Source organism: Bactrocera oleae, chromosome 4, assembly GCF_042242935.1.
Source record: "Bactrocera oleae isolate idBacOlea1 chromosome 4, idBacOlea1, whole genome shotgun sequence".
Taxonomy (NCBI): domain Eukaryota; kingdom Metazoa; phylum Arthropoda; class Insecta; order Diptera; family Tephritidae; genus Bactrocera; species Bactrocera oleae.
In genome coordinates, this window is record NC_091538.1 from 61,919,457 (window position 1) to 61,938,109 (window position 18,653).

The 18,653-nt window shown below is 34.3% G+C and overlaps 1 protein-coding gene across 1 annotated transcript in view; it reads left to right on the forward strand.

Moving 5' to 3' along the window:
- Positions 1-18,653, forward strand: part of LOC106619372 (kelch-like protein 17) — a 54,327-nt gene that overhangs the window by 29,666 nt on the left and 6,008 nt on the right. The window contains 2 exon segments of the mRNA XM_070107633.1: positions 2,557-3,101; positions 9,361-9,553. Coding sequence (XP_069963734.1) covers positions 3,076-3,101; positions 9,361-9,553 — 219 coding nt within the window. The 5' untranslated portion in view covers positions 2,557-3,075.

The following is an 18,653-nucleotide window of genomic DNA, read 5'->3' on the forward strand; positions in this document are numbered from 1 at the left end:
CTTTTTAGTGTGGTTTTAACAAAATCTTATATGCGTAAAATGATTAAGCTAATTAGATCAGAGAACGTAAAATGAAGAATCCCGAATCCACTAAGTGTGAGCTAGTCCTTTTTCATATAATTTAAAATTCGTGAAAAAAAAATGTTCTCAGTTTTGAGTACTAGAGACTTTAGAGAGAAAAAAATTACAGTTTCCGATAGTCTCTGGAACTTAATCGAAAATAAGCATTTTGAGTCATAAATGATATACATAACTGTTTCTTTCCTTTTAGTACTGGCTTCAAAAGTCCATTGAAATTTGGAATACAGCATTTAAGGCGTACACCTAGTTAGAAATTTTGAAACAAATATTTTTTTTTTAATTTTTTTTTTTGCATTTTCGATAGTAGATGATTTTAAAAATACCATGCTTAAATGAATGTTTCCAATATTTTTAATTATTTCTAAGTGTAGTTGCTCAGTTCAATCAGCTCCATCAGTTCATCTTTAAACGCTACAATTTTCAAAAACTACATTTTTCAAATTCCCATGGGTTATTAAACGAAGACATATGATCCGAACATTATCAAGTATTTTCTGTATTTTCTGTACGAGCATATAGTTTTCGTAAATAGTTTTCAATACAATACCTACCAATTTTTGATTTGAACTAAAATCGACCAATTTTAGCTTATTTTTTTTCTAAAACACCGCTATTTTGTAAATTTTTTAAATTATTTTCAGCAGTATTGTCTATAGACAATATCATCTAGTAGACAGCTTTTGTTATGGTTTCATCCACGGTGAAGGCCGAGATAACTGCAGCTGTGGAGGGAAATTTTTTAGCGCCGTCGGAGATCGCGTGTAACTCGAAATATATTCAGTTTTTTTTTCTTAAAAACTTTACTCTCTTAAAATATGTATAAACATACTCTTACGGCTCAATAAGGACAGTAGTCTTTATTTTTAAGATTCGCAAAAATTGCTCCTTAAAAATATATTATTAAAATAGCTAGCAACAATGATCTATTAGTTGTATTGAAAAAAAATGAATACTTTATCAAAAAAATGTGAAAAATTTCATTAAAAAAACGTGCTTCTTTAATAACGTGCTTGTACGCCTAAAAGTATATCATAAGCTGTAAGATAAAACTTTATTTGACGCCAGCGATAATTTGCTACACAATTTCAAATTTCACACTCGATCAAGCAGAAGTGATTTTCTGAACTTCAAATGAAAAATATGACTACCAAAGCAACACAAAAAGCATGTAACTAAAAGTATAGTATACACACAGGCGCTTAACAATTATCTTGCTGTTCTACCACATATGCGTGAATTTGTGAGTCATTTATATGTATAGACAGTCAACAAAATCTACGGAATTCCAAAATAAACCTGCGCACACTGAGCTACATCGATTTTGACACTTCATCAGACAAGCCAAAGCATGGAGACCACGAATCGGTGGTATGACGAAGTAGATGGCTCCACTTCAAGCGTCTCACAATTGTTGTCTTTTACGTTATTTATGTGAGTTTATGTGTTTTCATGGAAAACCAATGCCAAAGCAGACAGAGAAAATGGTTTTGCGTGTATTCATTTATCTTTTGCTATCTAAATGTATGTAGACGCAATTAATGTGTATGTACATACATATGTACATAAGTGTAAGTGTAGGTACACCGAAGCTATAATACTCTTCACAAATAAAAAGTTTTTCATACAATAATTTGATTCTGATGAGTTAGTGTGTATGGCAGCTATATGATATAGAGGTTCAATCTAAACAATTTGCCTTTAAAAAAAGCTTTGACAAATTTCTTAAAGCTATCTCGTTAAATAAAAAAGTTTTCCATACGCTAACTTGATTTTGAGCGATTAGTTTGTATAGCAACGATACGTTATAGTGCTCCGATATCGACGGATCCAACAAATACGGGTCGTATTGAGGAGAAAACGACATGTGCGAAATTTCAGATCGACATCTCAAAAATGAGGAACTATTTCCCGTATATACAGACGGACATGGCTAAATCGACTCAGCTTATCAGTAATTTATTTATATATATGCATGTATAATTTCAATTTCCATCCACTTTTTTTTTAATAGGGCGTTCAGAGTATAATAAGTCTCAGAAATCTTTGTACATGTTTATATTAGATTTGTATGTGTGTTTGTATATGTGTGTGTTTGAATTCTTTATTGGCGAATTGACCCAAATATTTTGCGTGCTTTTGTACAATCACGAGAGTGAGCAGCTTTTTATGTGCTGGTATTTCGTACATTTGACTCACTTGCTTGTATGAGGGTGGTTTTAATCGCCTAAAAGTATGCCATTCACTCCGAGTTAGTGTTTGACTTTCATTGAGAAATTTTGGGTTTTAGGCGGCTTTTGCGGTTTAACTGAATGCAAAGATGCTTTTCCTTGGATTTACATATACTTGTACATACATACATTTATTATATTGTACATATATCTATATTATATTTATCATACATACAACCCTAAGTAAACCTCAATACCCAAAGAAATCTATATTTCTAACAACTCTTAATTATTCTTCTACTTGCAGATAAAAACGACACGTTCACAGAATAAACAATTATTGCTTCCAAAACGTCTCATTACTGCCAGGCTTCAACTAAATTGAGCACTAACTTCAGATCAGCTGCCCAGAAGTGCGTGTGATCCAAAGCAGCTGTGTCTGTGGAAGTTTTCGTGACTGAAGTGCATGTCACAGGAATCAAATACATTAACCACAAAAAGAAATTCTAAGCATTTATTCTACATAAATCGGTGCATAAGTGTGCGTGGTTTGTCTGAAGTGCCAGCAAGCTCGAATATCAAGTAGATTTGTAATCAAGAAATAAAACAAAAGAACGGTAAAATAATAGGCAATTTGTGTAAAATAAAGAACGGAAATGTGTGACGGAAGACGCGCTACAGAAATGGATCACTAAGTATTAGAAAAGATAGAGAGAAAAAGAGAGTGAGAGTGCTGCGAAGACACATATACTGCCATTAGTAAATTCTAGCTCACTCATAGCAGAAGGAATTTTTAGAACCACACGCAAAGCAAACAAAAACTAACATGTTTCTGCCAGTTAAATCGAATATGTAAGTAAATATGATTTATATTTTTAAACAAAATTATTTTCATACGCGGCAAACATTAAAATTTTTATTTAACTTCCAAAACTCACCCTCAAAGTATACCGTTTGGAATTGGGTGTATCGGCTTGTCGCCTAAATCACGGATTTTTCATGTTACCAGCGCCGCGTGGTCATTACTGTCGCACCACAAAGCACTGCACCCTCAATAATGATTTCACACATTACCCTACATATGAGCACAAAAGTATTAAGTACTTACTTTTGCGTGAAGACATAAAAGTGTAACAGCGCCAACACAGTTAATGTGGCTGTTGTAGCGAGTTAATAATGTTCAAGCATGCACATTACGGTTTATTTCGATGTAAAGTGGTGACTGCAGTTGTCAAGCAGTAAGGCTCCTAACAACTTTGGTTGCCCAGTAGGAAAACTGGTTGATTGAAGTTTCTAAGTTAAGTACAGCTGACACTGGATATATGGCTTACAGTTTGTTCGTGTTGGCAAATTTATGCCAGGTGGATTTCTTATTTAACGGACCTTAGCATTTAAAAAATGTTCTAAAAAATTGGTCACATTCGAGTTTTACTTAAGGAAAGTCTTATTCACCTAGCGTGACAGCCTTAAAAGTGCGATTTTTAGGAAATAAAAAAACAAAAAAAAGTACATGAATTATTTTAAAATTGTGTACTACTACTATATAATAGGTAATTCTTTTGAAAAAATAATTAAATATTTTTGGCATTACACGCGATCTCCGACGAAGCTAAAAAAAGGTTCTCCACAACTGCAGTGATTCCGGGCTTCTTCGAAACATCCCAAAAAAAAAAATTAGCTTCTAGAAGATGTTGTCTGTTCTACGACTTATAGTCCAAAAAAAAATTCGGAGTTTTTAAAAAAGAAGTTAAATTTTACCTAAAATTTTGGACTGCCAAAATTATACTTTTTATCCGATCAAAAACCTGGTAATTAATTGTATGGAGAGAGTATAGAAATACAAAAAAATATGAAAGTGATCGCACCATTAGTCTCTAAGTAATCACACAAGCAAATTTGAAAAATGCAGCTTTGAGAAAAAAGCGTTCAAAGATAAACTGACAGAGCTGATTGAACTAAGCGGCTACAGTTTCGAAGTCTGTAACTCAAAAACTATCCGAGCTATTGATTTACAGTTTTAGTATGTTATTTCTAGAGGTGTAACCTGTCGAAATATGAAAAATTTTATTCTTTTTACATTAGAAAAAATGTTTTTTTGCGCTTCCATTGACTAATATACAATACTGTCAAATGATGGAAAATTGGACCCCTGCCTTTTGAGTTCAAAGAGAAATAATTTTATATCAAAATTTTGAAAAATTTTGCTTATATTATATAAAAAATTTCCATTACTTTTTCAACCATCGTAGCGTTAATTTGGCACGAATTTTTGCTTTGACAGACAGTCAGAGCACTTTAAGCTTAACTTTGTTTTCTTTGAGACAGACCACTCTCAGCAGTAATACTTTCCAACTTTTCACGTAAACAATTGTCCACTGGAAACTCATAGCATAAGAGTTCCGCGTACTAAATAATTACGATATTCCACTTGAATTAGAGTAAAGTATTTTTAACGCGAAAATGACGCCATCCGAAACTTTTATTCAACTTTGCTCTTTTCCACCCTTCGAATAGAATTCAGGAAAGCAAACATTGTCAACACAATAACCAAAACATTAATGTCCGTTGCTATGCGCATTGGTCACACACACACCCTCTTCTTTTGTCAATGCTTTTATTGTTGTTGTTTGTTTTTGCCTTATGTTGCATTGTTCTACGATTTATTGTCAATTTTTCTGTCGCCCAGTTGTCTCGCAGTTACTACTATTTGTCTGGCTTGTGGTCTGTTGATATATAAATAAGTTTGCTTTTAGGCGCAAACGATTGCTGACAATGATTTGAAAAATTTAACTTGTCTTGTATATGTGTTAAATTTGCTCAAAAGAATTTCGAATTTTAAAGGAAACGTTTACTTGAACTTCTTTATTTTTATAAATGAATTGAGTTAATTTAATCTTCAAACGTTTTTAAACAGATGAGTTATGAAGCTTTCTGAGATTATTTATGCTAAGGTTTAGTATTAGCAACGAACCATTTATTGATCACAACCCTAGTAAAAGATAAACTTCCACAAAAAAATCCCAGAATCGCTACTATACACCGACTACCCGCCCAGCGTCTAACTAGAGCTTAGTTGCTATATGTCCAAATAAGATTCCAATTGAGCAATTAAGAAAATATTTACAATTCAATCTCTAATTATTCTTATTCTGGCATATTATTTAGCAATTCAATTAAAGTTAGTTTATTAGTACTTAATTCAGTATAAATTGTTTCAAAAAATTTTTTTTTAACCCTGTGAAATATTTTTAATATTTCTGCTTTTCCAAAATAATTGTAAAAGATAAATTGAGTTGGTTTGAATACCATCAGTCAATTAACCGATTAATTGGCTCAGCTAATTTGCCTGTTTAAATATTGTATTAGCTTTTCTTGAGGACCACCATAAGTTCAATCAGGGTTTTTTATCCACCTTGCCTATTAAATTATCGTTCTTATAATACGATTATCCACAATATTACTGATTGAACTTATATTTGTTTGTATAGTTAATTTAAGAACAATCAGCTAGATATCTTAACGAAGTTATAATCTTTTCGTAGGCAACCGAACTTGTTTTAAAATGGGATTCGGCACTATCAATCGATTCAGTTCTTTATATCGGAAAACCAGCTTTTTTTACTATATTAAGTTATTAGAAGCTTCTTCGTTCGTTTATTAAGTTAGGTACGAAATTTTTAACACCCCGTAGGAAACGTCGGATACCCTATAACATATATATATATATATATAAACAGCGTGACCAGCTGAGTCGATTAAGCCGTGTCCGTCGGTCTGTCTGTATATAAGCAAGCAGTTTTTGAGATATCTATCTGAAATTTTGCAGACGTCATTTTCTCCCACAGAAGCTGCTCATTTGTCGAAACAGTCAATATCGGTCTACTATAGCTTATAGCTATCATACAAACTAAACGATCAACATCAACTTCTTGTAAAGAAAAATTCTTTATTTTATAAGATATCTTCATGAAATTTAACACAGATTATTGTCCAGGATAACGCTACAATCACCGAATAAATTGTTCAGATCGGATCACTATAGCGTATAGCTGCCATACAAAGTGAACGATCAAAATCAGGTTCTTATATATATTTATTAAACTTTTTTATTTATGAAGTGTATTATAGGTTCGGTGCAGTTGAAGCTACCGTTTTTTCTTGGTATGGTATTGAACTATAATAACAGCGCCTACCTAAATAGTATCGCTTAAATATAGAGAGTCAATAAAAACTATTACTATAACCCATCAACTAGTTATATTGCATTCCACTCAATATAAATCTGCAATGCTTTTCAAAAATAGAAAAACAAGCTCACTTTATCACTTGTCAATTCCAAATGGAAATGCGGCATTCAAAAATATCATCATGTCCAAATTGCCACTTAGTGGACCCGAAAGCACAAAATGAGCAACCAAATTACATTTGAAATGTGCTCTAAGCTACTCGACAGCGTCAGAATCAATCATGCAAAGCCGCAAAATGTTGTCACTGAATAAATCCTACAAAATGGTAGGCGTGACACGCGAAGGGGAAAGGAAGAGCCAGCAGAGACGAACAAGTCACTGTGTCCGTGGCAATCTCTGCCAATTCACTGGCAATTTTCTGGATTTCTACATATTTACACACACATTTGTACGCTTGTACCGTTATAAGCGGTGTGGGGACTATTAATGCAGTGACACGGCAGTAAACCAATACAGAAAATGGCCTAAAATCCTATGTATGCTAATGGGAGGGCAACAGACACTCCAACGCCGCAGCGCAGACGAGCTGCGCGCACACACACAACCCCGGGTACTTATACACACATAAATCATGGAGACTAAGCCGAACGAATTTTTCAAGTTGATTTGGCAATTTGTTTTGACTGCAAAGTGGAAGTTTGCCGCATTTTGTTTTCTCTTTTTATTTTATTTCTTGTTTTATTGAGCAAAAACGAGTTGAATTTTTATTTGCCAACACTTGGTGCTGTTAGATTGTTGTGATAAGAATATTCTCACTGACTGTTAAAAATTGCTCATGTTGGAATAGTTGGCGATTTAAAGTAAACGACTCCGACGGACAAGCAGCCAAAGAGGTCGACTATGGTCATGTGAGTTCAGCTCAGTTCAGGTCAAGTACACCCATAATTGGTTTAATGCAGAGGAGTACGCTTGGCGTATACGCAACCTTAATATTTCTTTCTTTTTTTTTTGTTATAAAAGATAATTTTAGCAATCTTTAATAAAACAACTTTTAACTGTATAGGTAAGCAGGGTTGAAATTTGGTTAGCAAGTAATGAGCTCGTCAACTCCTTAGTCCAGAACTAATAACATCGCGCTCTTGCTCTGCATTCTGTGAATAACGTTCAGATTACTTCCCTGTCTACTTTGAGAGCGCTCTTTTCCGTTCCCACAATAGTCAGGTTTACGTAACTGAAACGTACCCTGATTTTGATCCTGCCAAACACTGACGAACACGGCAAGATTCCTCAAAATTATGAAAAAAAATATTTTCTGCTGCTAAAACAACAACAAAGAACGCTAAAAATCTACTTTGTTCAAGATTAGTACACGAGATTGTTGACCTTTCAATTTTCAAGCATAATTTCAATACTATAAAAGGACTTTCCACCACAGGTCTGCCTTTTGGGGTTATGTGTTCTATTGTAAATGGAATAAACACAAAAAATAATTCCTGCCTCTGTTAGAGCTATGCTTTGAAGAATATCAAATTCTAAATCAACCATCAACTGTAGCAAACTTTTTAGAGCCAAAAAATACAGCTCAGATGAGTACAAGTATATACATTTTTTTAAATCGAATTAAGAACCGAAATTTAACGACGCTGATTGAAAAATTAAAGCCTTCTTTAAATTCAGCATCTAACTAAAGCTATCATATATATCATTCAATGCAATAATTAATTGCCTTATTAGGTTTTAATTGGCAATAAACTGATTTAAAAGTCGCTAAGCAACTCTGTGAAATGTGTTCAATGACAAAAGAAGATAGTGCTAAGGTTAATCTGAAGAAAAATTTTGAAAATATTCTTCAAAGAGAAAATACGCCATATTTTACAGCTTTTCCTCGATAAAGGTTAAAAGGCAAGCCAGGTGGCTGAAAATGTGAACAGTGTTTATGGAAAGTCAATTGTCAAAAACATCGTTAAAATAATGGAAATTGTCGAGTCCAACCGTCATTTAAGCGCTGTTTCACTATATAACATTTATGAAGCGGTTGCTTACTGGTTATGAAAATAGGCTCACTTACTACAACGTCAATCGAAAAAGATCATAGTCGAATTGCGGAAAGTTGCTGTAAATAGTGGTCAATCCAGAATATCGCCTTAATACTGAAGGTTTTGCTACGGTTGAACCGTCTGAAGAAATCAATCGCTCAAAAGCGACCAGACCACTCATCGATACTCGCCAGAAGCTCCGGGAGCTAGGTTGGAATGTTCTTATGCATCAACCTTATAGTCCGGACCAGGCACCTAGAGATTACCACTACCATTTCCTGTCTACGGAGAATGATTTTAATGGAGAAAAATTGGTCCCAATAGAAGCTTATGAAAATCGACTGTCCCTAGCTTTTTGCCAATAAGCATTAGTGACATTGGGAAATTACCTTCAAATTGGTAAAAAGTTATGGAATAATACGTCGCATATTTCATCTAAATCTAAATATGCTAAAATAACTTTGATGGAAAAATAATGAATTTTTCTTCACTCGACCTTATATTTTAACAAATTTTGAGCAGCGTTTTATTATAATAATACAAGGAGTAATGCTCAAATTCAAATTTCCCCTCAAAAGTTCTTAACTCGATTGTCTCAATATGAAAAATTAAATATTTCTGTTTTTTTTTTAATTTTATCCTTTTAATTATATAAAAATTATCAAGTACACAATTAGAACTTAAAAAAAAATTTAATCCACGTTGATCTATAAACTAATTAACAGTTAAGCTATAATTTTATAGCAAAAAATCCCAGTCCTATCGTAAATACATTATTTGATACCTAAGAGATCACCTTCATCATCTCTTTATAGCCTACGCTTTACTACTTCTGGCATAAATTTTTGCATAAAATTTCTATGTGCTTTTTCATTGCTCTCGTTGCAGCTCAACGGAGAATAATTCCGCGGGTGGCAATAATGAGGACGTCACCACCACCAGCAACAATTCCACACAAACACCAAGCGACTTAAGCCCACCGGGTCCGAATGAGGAGGTCTTGCCGCAGGCGCATCATCAAAATCCCGGCCACTGCATCGCCTCCTTTGCGGCCATCAATCAAATGCGCAACAACACGCAGGTGTGTACTAACAACAACTCAATACTATACATAACGGTTTACAGAAGTTTTTAATTAATGCGCCGCTAACTGTTAAAAGTTAGCCATTAGCATACGTGTAGAATCAAGAGGCGCTGGAGCGAGTGAGTGACGTGGACAAACGAAGTAATTAATCAAAAACAACTAAACAAAAAATGTTTGCTTGTGATAGACAATTTTTTTTTACTATTTGTTTTTTTTTGTTATTTATTTTCCCCACCGTTTAATTAATTAAGTTGTGTTGTTAACCGATGTCCGCGCGCTGGTGGTTCGGCGATGGGGAAGTCATTGCACCCGCACATTTGAATTTTCCGCCACGAATTTGTTGGTTTTGTTGGAATCATTGAAGCGCACACAAGTGTCACGCACTCGCTCGCTGATTTTCGCGCTCTGCAGAGCTCATTGAAGTTTCGCATAGAAATGTGAAATTAGAAATTTTTCGCGGCTCAAGCATCAATTGTTGTAATTGTTGTATGATATATTGTCGTATTTATTTATTTTTTAATATCATCTTGATAATTCGTTTAATTTGTGACAGCCCAGTTAATTGCGTATACATAACTGTGTAGTATGGTCTGAGCAGAGCAGCGTAACGCTTAGCAACACTTTAGAGGTAAAGCGTTTTGCTGGCGCACGCTTAGGTCAATGAAACGTTTTAGTGTCGTGCAAATAAAATTTAATAGTTTAATGAGTGAATGCGAGGCTGAAAACAGTTGCTGAGGGAAATTACAGTTATTAATAAGATGAGAGAGAATAAATTATGAATTTTTGGCTGTGTGACTTATACCCTTAACATTTCGCTTAAAACTATTATAAGTTTGTTCAGCTAACTTGTGTATAACGGCAAGATTCAAACGGTATAGCTCATGGATTAGTAAAGTTATTGAAATTCGAGTTGGGTTTTTTAAGGGGTTACATAGGTTTCGTCGAGCAAAAAACGCCCTATTTTCTGTAATTTTTTTTCATATAAAAAATTAAATATTTTATGAAAATTATTATTATTCCGAAAATACATACTTGATAAAGATTTTGTGAAAATTTCAAAGGAAAATATTCAAAACTCGGTCATAACGTAGTCATTTCCGGCAGTCCCCCGGAAAAGAGGTGCTTCCGCGTTGACAGCAGAACTTCTGACAGGATCATCAAAAGTAAAAAGAAAAACATACGTGTTTGAATTAAGACCATTAACTGGGTATTAGAAAGAAAATAAATAAATAAACTAAAACTACTAATTGTATTTTTGACAGCTGTTTTTACGCAAACAAAAACATGCGAATTTTGGTTAAAATTTTCTCGACGTTTTTTGTTTTTTAAATTGTTGTAATTGAACAAAAAAAGATCGGTTGATTAGTTCGTGAGAAATCTTGACAACCGACTTTGAAAACACAGTTTCGAGAAAAACGCGTTTAAAAGTTAAAGTGAATATATACCTGGCCTCGAGCGCGCAACTTTTCAAAGCTTTATCTCCAAAACTATTACTGGTATCAACTTGAGAATTTTAGACAATATTCTAGAGATATTATAAAATTAAATAAAAGAAAAAGAAGATATTCTAATAATATAATATTTAGAACAAATTTTCTAAGATCGCTGGCTGAATTTGATCATCGCCACGTCCACATATATAATATATCACGAAGTCTGCTAGAAAACTAACTATTGGCACAGGAAGTCAAACAGTGGAAGACAATATTTCGTGGAAAAATTTTATAAGTGGTCCATAGGCTGGATTTGGTACTCTGAAAAATTGGTTGATAGACAACTCTAATAAAGGCTCTCCAAGTATGAGCTCTTAATTGCACTAATAGAAAAATTCATATCTCGTTCCCAACTACTTGAAAACATATTTCGTTTACAGGACTTTGTAGGAAATTGAGTGCTTTACAACATGGTCTCTTACGGTCTTTTCGTTAACCTAACCGTTTAATAGATATTAACGGTTAAAGTTTGACTATTTAAGGCAAATTTGTTTTTTTCTTTTGAATTTTATAACTCAATTTTATAACGAACTTTAATATTAATATTAATTTTTTTTTAAATTCATAAGAAAAAGTGATAAATCTCAAAGCTGGGACCACGATGAGATATCGTTTATAAGACAAAGTTTGACAAAAATAAATCAGAAAAGTTGAACCGATTTTGATGATGTTTACTTTATTCCATTCTCCTTCGTTCCGAATAGCATAGCAATTAAAATTACATTCACTAAAAAAAATTATGCAGGAATATGTTTTGAACATTTGGTTAAATTTTTGCTGAAATTATGCTAGAAGGAACCATGTGACTTTGAAATTTCAAGAACAGGCATACAGTTAATCGATTATAAAAAGTCCAAAGTAATGTAAAATATCGCTTTGTTATGGGTATAAATTCTCAAAACTATATTTATTGGTGATTTTAGTTTATTTACTAACAACAATTTATATTCACTCAAATGTCAAGTGTCGCTCGCGCTGTCTTTGCACGATAAGTGTCGATCCCCTTACGTTCTTAGCTCCGTGGGTAAGACAATCAAAAGTACTTGACCATTGCGTGTGTAGAAAGGAGGACACTGAACACATAGATCTTTAGCTTTAATTAATTAGGTAAGTTGTCAAGCACTAAGCGTTTTACTTGTACTAAATGTAAGCATTTACCTACATGCTATGCGCATATTTACGTATTTATTTTTCGATACTGCCTATGTCATGCTTATGTATTTATTAAAACGTATGCTGATTGCTAAAATAGAAGCAACAAGCAAGCTTACTATTACACAGTGGGTGGAATTCATTAAAATTGTGATAAAAGAAAAGCTGAAATTTAACGGGTTTTCAAAATAGTTAAATTTTTATTTGAAGTTTTGACACCGAATCGATAATTTCGGCAAATTATGTGGAGCAGGCAAAAAGCCGCGCATATATAGTAATCCCACTTAAGCTTTCATTTATCTTCCAAATATCTGAATCTGATGTGTTGAAATGGAGGAAGCGACCGATCGAGATGTATTCACAATGAATCTGGCTCGGTCCGGGGGCCTAAAGTAGTATAGCAAATAACATAACATACTACTGCTATGGCTATGGAATTCTGAAGCTTCTTGGATTCCGATCGGTATTTCGAAAACCATCTAACGGTTCCTCTGACTTTTGACAATAAAATCACAGCTTCAATATTTGCACAAAAACTGAAATGACGTCACCTCTATAGTTTTCAAAGCAACTAAAAGAATTTTCCTTATACATTTTCTTTCCCTGATATCCACTAACAAAATATAGCTCACATACTTGTGTATAGTTTGAGGAAATATAGTAAATTGGCAGGTAATACTTATGTCATCCATGTTACCATACATCCATCATTTATGAATATTATTTTGGGCCCAAATTTATTAAATGGTTTATGGTCCTTTTTTACAGTACTCAAAAAATTACTTTAAAAAATAAATAAAAAATATAGAATCTTCATAAAGATGTTGGGCTGAGATTATCTTTTTTTTGTGATGTACCGTTCGATTTATTTAATAAATTGACATATACACGTCTTGGGCTGACTCCGAGTGACTAGCGCAATTTTTAGTGAAGCTTTTTCGTAATAAAAATCGACTACGAGGGATAATTGTCGGCAAATTGCATGGAACCTAATTGCTGTATTTGTCAAAAAACATTCGCCTAATACAATAATTTTCAAAAATGCGCCCCGTTTGACCGTTCTTGGCTGTAAAAATACAGGATCATTCCGATTATGAATAAGGGGCTGTCATGGGGATATATAAAACCCAGATTATCCATAGTGGTGTTACACATTTCTAACCACTACACATAGGGCACACAAGAATTCTCTCTCTCTCTCCCTCTATCGCTCGCTAGTAAAGTATTAGCAAGTCAACGCTACTCTCACAATAAATGTATACTCATTTAATTATATTTTCAACACACTGTGTCATTACTATGCGTGCGCTACCCACAAGCGCCAGCCTCCTTTCGAGCCCATAATTATCTCGAATCAAAAACCAATTAGGGACAATTTAATTGTAATTTTTTTGCTGTTTATTTTCTTACTTAAATATATTTTGACACGCAGCTGCCTTTTATGCTTACTCGAGTAGGCAGTACACACAAACAAGAATCTGTGGTATGAAATTCTTGAGCGCAATCATCGTTACCGCCTATAAATAATAATCATCATTGCTGTCGAGCTTTGATTGACATCTTTACGCAAACTTCAGCTGCACGTGGTCTCCAACACTGACATAATAAAACACACTCATTCTTGTTACATGCATACACACATACATTATACATACAATTATGACCAGCTCAAACTTTGCTGGCAGCAATTTGAACATGCTTTTGGCCAGCGGGGGCGTATGAGTGTTCTTTTCACTTTAATCAACTTTTTTCATGAGAATACTTTATATATAGGGGCTTTGATTGTTCATGTTGTATAGCTAATTGTGACAATTCGCCAGTAGCTACAGGCAATTGTAGGTTTGTTTATTCGTTCATACATCGTTCGATGGTAACTTGACAACTATAATATTTTTATGGTATATATAAATATACAAATATGGTATGTACATATATGTTTATGTATATCCATAATAAATTTTTTGCTCTGCTCGTTGTAAATTGAAGTCCGGCCTACATCTTATAAGACCGTGTTTACATTATTCTTCACATTTTTTTGCCTATATTGCTATTGATTGGCGCGTGTGTTTATGGTGGGCGTAATGATGCTTGTCAATAAGCAAATTACAAGCATGTTTTGTTAAGTTTATTTAATTAGAACTAAGAATGACGGCTGTAAATTAAAGAATTTTAAACGGAATTTTAATTCATGATTTTCGAGGCATAAATTTATATAAAAAGTAAATGTACTAATTAAGGAAAAATTATAAAGAGTTCACAAAGGGCAATCTAACAGTCATTCTTTCACAAAAAAAAACAAAAACATTATCATACCGAGAACTAACTAGCTAATATCTATGTTATTTTCCGAGAATTTTTCATAGACAAAAAATTTGTATATACTTAGGAGTCTGAATATAAGGAAATCTGTAAATGCTAATCTCTGCATAATATTTGCTATAATGTTTATTTTCTTTTCTAAACTAACAACGTCAAAGGCCTCTTATATTAATTTTAAAATCTAAGAAAGTGCTTTCTTCGTTTTTACGAATTTGCCGGATTTGCAGAAGATTGCCGTTAAGATTGGTGGGGGAGTGCATTGTCTGGAACCATCGTTCAACTCTCCGTTAACTGCCACTTAAGCACAGGAGACTGTCATTAACTGGAACCCTTTCTTTCCAAATCAGTTCAAAGGGAAAAATTCGGGATTTCGCGGGCACAAGGTCCTTCTAATTAAGCGCAAGAGGAGCTCCTCGCTCCCAGTGGGTCTCAAGATGGGTGATGGTGTTGCGAATAGTACGCTCAGTAGGCCGATTTTGTTGACCATAAATTGAGCGAATCGCGCGAGAAACCATACTTTACCGAACGTGAATTTTCGTAATAAAGTTGAACGATTTGGAAACGTTATTCACGCGTAAGTCTTTCCACTATGAAAAGCCAAGCAATACTGAATAAAAATAACATGATAGCTTGACACGACTTACGCGTGATCTGCCAAAAAAAAGCTTTTGAAAAAAGTACCTCTACTTGGATCACCCCTTATAAACGAGTGGTCTATGATATATTTGTACATTTTCTGCCGGCAAATTTGCACCAAGTTACATTTAAACCTCTCCACCGTTCTAAGTGTGTTATTAGTAAATTTACTGCAGAAGAACGAAGTGTTCGACGGTTGCTCGCCGCAGCAGTCGTCGTTCGTCACCATGAAAATAACTTAAACGTTCGACGCCCTGCAGGCAAAATTTCATGCAACTTGTATGAGCACTTGATCCTTTGAGTATAACAACTGGCATGCATCGCTAAGCATAACTGCTCTTATATTTCCGTTGCCGCATGATAGGCAAGGCAGACAGACTTATGTAATTGTTGTGTATTCATAGACACGTATGTTTTTTGTAGCCTTTTTGAATTGGCGGATTACGTACTAGCAGTAATACAAGGTTTAATTTAACTTTGTTGTTATTTATACGTCTGAAGCAACATAATCGTTGACAGAGCTCAGTATAATTAGACAATTTTTCCCTTACTGATATTAAAATCTTTACTCTTTAGCAAGTTAAACATTGCCGCTCGCTGTCTAAGCAATTTGTAAATTCCTTTGGGCTGCTTTAGTGCCCCATGACGCACATACTCACTGACGGTAGGCGCAAGAAGAGGCAGAAAACTGTCTACAGCTCTAAGCACCACTGAAGATTGAAGTTGTTAAAGCTCATAGAATATTTAATGGAAGGAGTAACGAACGTTAGTATTACCATGAAAATAATATTATATAATAGGAATAGAAAAGGAGTGTATTGGCAGAAGTGGACATTTGCGGTCCAAGTGTGATACAGCATGTATGCAAGTGAGGAAAGCTTTCAGTGCTTTACCTGTCAATCATGGCTTAGTCTGCAACAGAGTTGTAGATACCGTGTGAGGTTTAAAATCGTCAAATGACATTCGTGTGCATCCTGCTTTGGATCGTCCGTTGCCAAATTTATTAAATCGTTTCTGGTAGCCAGGCTTTAAAGTCGGATCAGAATTTTTGAAATATAAATTTTGTAAATTTTTTCTTTTGGAATATACGACTTTGAAACCTTATATCATCTGTCATCTAAGCTTGACCAAAAAATGTTATACACCATTGAAATTAGGAAACACAAAAGAGTTTCGGTTAGAATTGTTGATTGGGATTTAAAAAACTCATAGCTACCTTAACAGAAATATCTGGTAGCGCTGTTGGGTAAGTAACCGATGACTTAACCAATAGGTGTAATGTCATGCGAAAGATCTATTAAAAAATTAAGTTCCTTTTCAAAGTAAAATATGCAAAGCTGAAGCGAATGAATCCGAATTAATGCTGTCACTGGTTTCTCCATTCATATGTTCTTGACAAACTTTTTTATCGAATATGTAAATTTTGAGGTTAAGAACCTTAAAAAAATCTTAAGTTGAGTCGCCACACAACGCTAAACTGCACAAGCAAAGTCATTTCATGTCTTTACAACATAACCTAACTACTTTATTTACTTCCACCAACATATTGCATTGCTTGCAACGCCATTGTAAATGATGTAATTTGCAAGCAAATGTTATTGCTGCCACAAACTTCGTCAACTTCAAACGGCGTCCACTCAAACCAAAAGCATAACAAGATAATACTCACACATATGGATTTACACAACCCATACGATTTGCAAGACAGCCCGAGGAGGTCATTGCGAAAAGCAAATATGTGCACCAAAGTATGTGTATGTGTGTGTGTGGCTGGAGTTATAAGGCGTAAGGTGTCATGTATCGCACGTTGCATACCACCACACAGCACACCACGACTAGAATTCTATTAAATTTTTTTTAAAAACATATTTCTTCATATAATCACATATTGCATATGCTTACACATTTAAATAGATATATTCGTACTTGTGTGTGTTTATGCATGAGTGCACGCTGGCACATGAAGTTTCGTATTGAATGTCAATCCGAATGCGACCACTTGAGAATCCTCCCGACGTGACGGAGCATTTGACGGCCTTGCTGCACTACAGCGCTACACTAGCTGCTTGACTTATTGTTGTTGCTGTTGTTGAAGTTTTTGTTGTTGCTTCCCTGTGTGTCTGGTCTGGGCTGCCACAGGGGATTTGAATGCGACAAACGAGTCAGTGTCAATAACATCTAAGTGCCAGTGGCGTTGAGTGCGCAAATGGCTTAAGAAGCAGCCAGAGGACAGGAAAAAATTACCGAGTCTAGTATTTCGGAAGAAGAGGCTTTAAGTAAAACAAAACAATTGATGGTTGTAGGTGTAGATTGAGAGGAGTGCTCTTATTTATTTCTTTTAGCTTGATTTTCTTTTTTTGTATATTTTCCATCATTTCACATTGGGATAGGTTAGGAGATGTTAGGTTTTGTTGATGAGCTGGATGACTTCTACATAGATAATCTAGTTTCAGCTTATTTTTCAGTTCTTGCTTTCAAAGCTCATTCGATAGATTTTCTCAGTATTTTTAAACACGAAAAAAAGAACATGAAAAGCTCTTTCAGGGTTTAGGAAATAGTTTAAAATTTTCAAAAGACTGCAGTTGAATCTCCACCAGCCAACTCCATACTTCATAGTTAAGCGGGCAAATATTATATTTGTCTGCTCAAATACTCGTATAACTCAATCCGAACAGTAAAATGCTTCTAATAGAACTTCCCTAATGTTTTCTACAACCCTTCCTGTCAATTACAACAGTCCGATTTTATCATTTTATACCATGTAGGGTATTATAGCTTCGGTGCTACCGAATTTAAGGTTTTTTCGTGTTATTGTTGAACTTTTGCCTTACCCATTACCCCCCTCCGTTACACTTTTAAACCTTATCTACGATAAACACATAGAATCCGGCTTAATAGACATTGACGCTATATTCTCAATTAAAATTAGTTAGAAATGCGGTCATTAATGACTGTCGCAGTCGAATCCGAATATTTCTTTATTGAACCATGGGTTCAAGTATAATCTCCGGAAAGTCTGTGAAGCTCGATCGAACATTAGCAGAGATACAAGCGCGTTCAGCTCTAACACGGCTATTACAGCTACACGAATTTCTTCACAGTTGAGGTCAAAGCTTTGAAAACTTCACACATCGATCGCAAAATATTCCGCCTCATCAATTAAATTGCGCAATATTAATATATATTATTCTAAGTCCAAGTTTACTCTTGTAATTTCTATTTGGAAATCATGTCATTCGTTATCAGTTTTTTGCTATTATTGCAATGTAATCGCAAAAATATGATTACAAAGTGATCGCTCTTCACCTTTTACATTTTCTAGAGCAAGAGAGTAGACAAGCCGGTGTCAGCATAGGTTGATAAATATTTGCTGACTCAGAAATTTCATAAATAAGTGAACTCGCGTCATCCTTGTAAACAGTTAACCATAAACTCAAATTCTGTATACATATTATATATGCAATGTTAAGCAATGACAATCAGTATATGTTCAATAT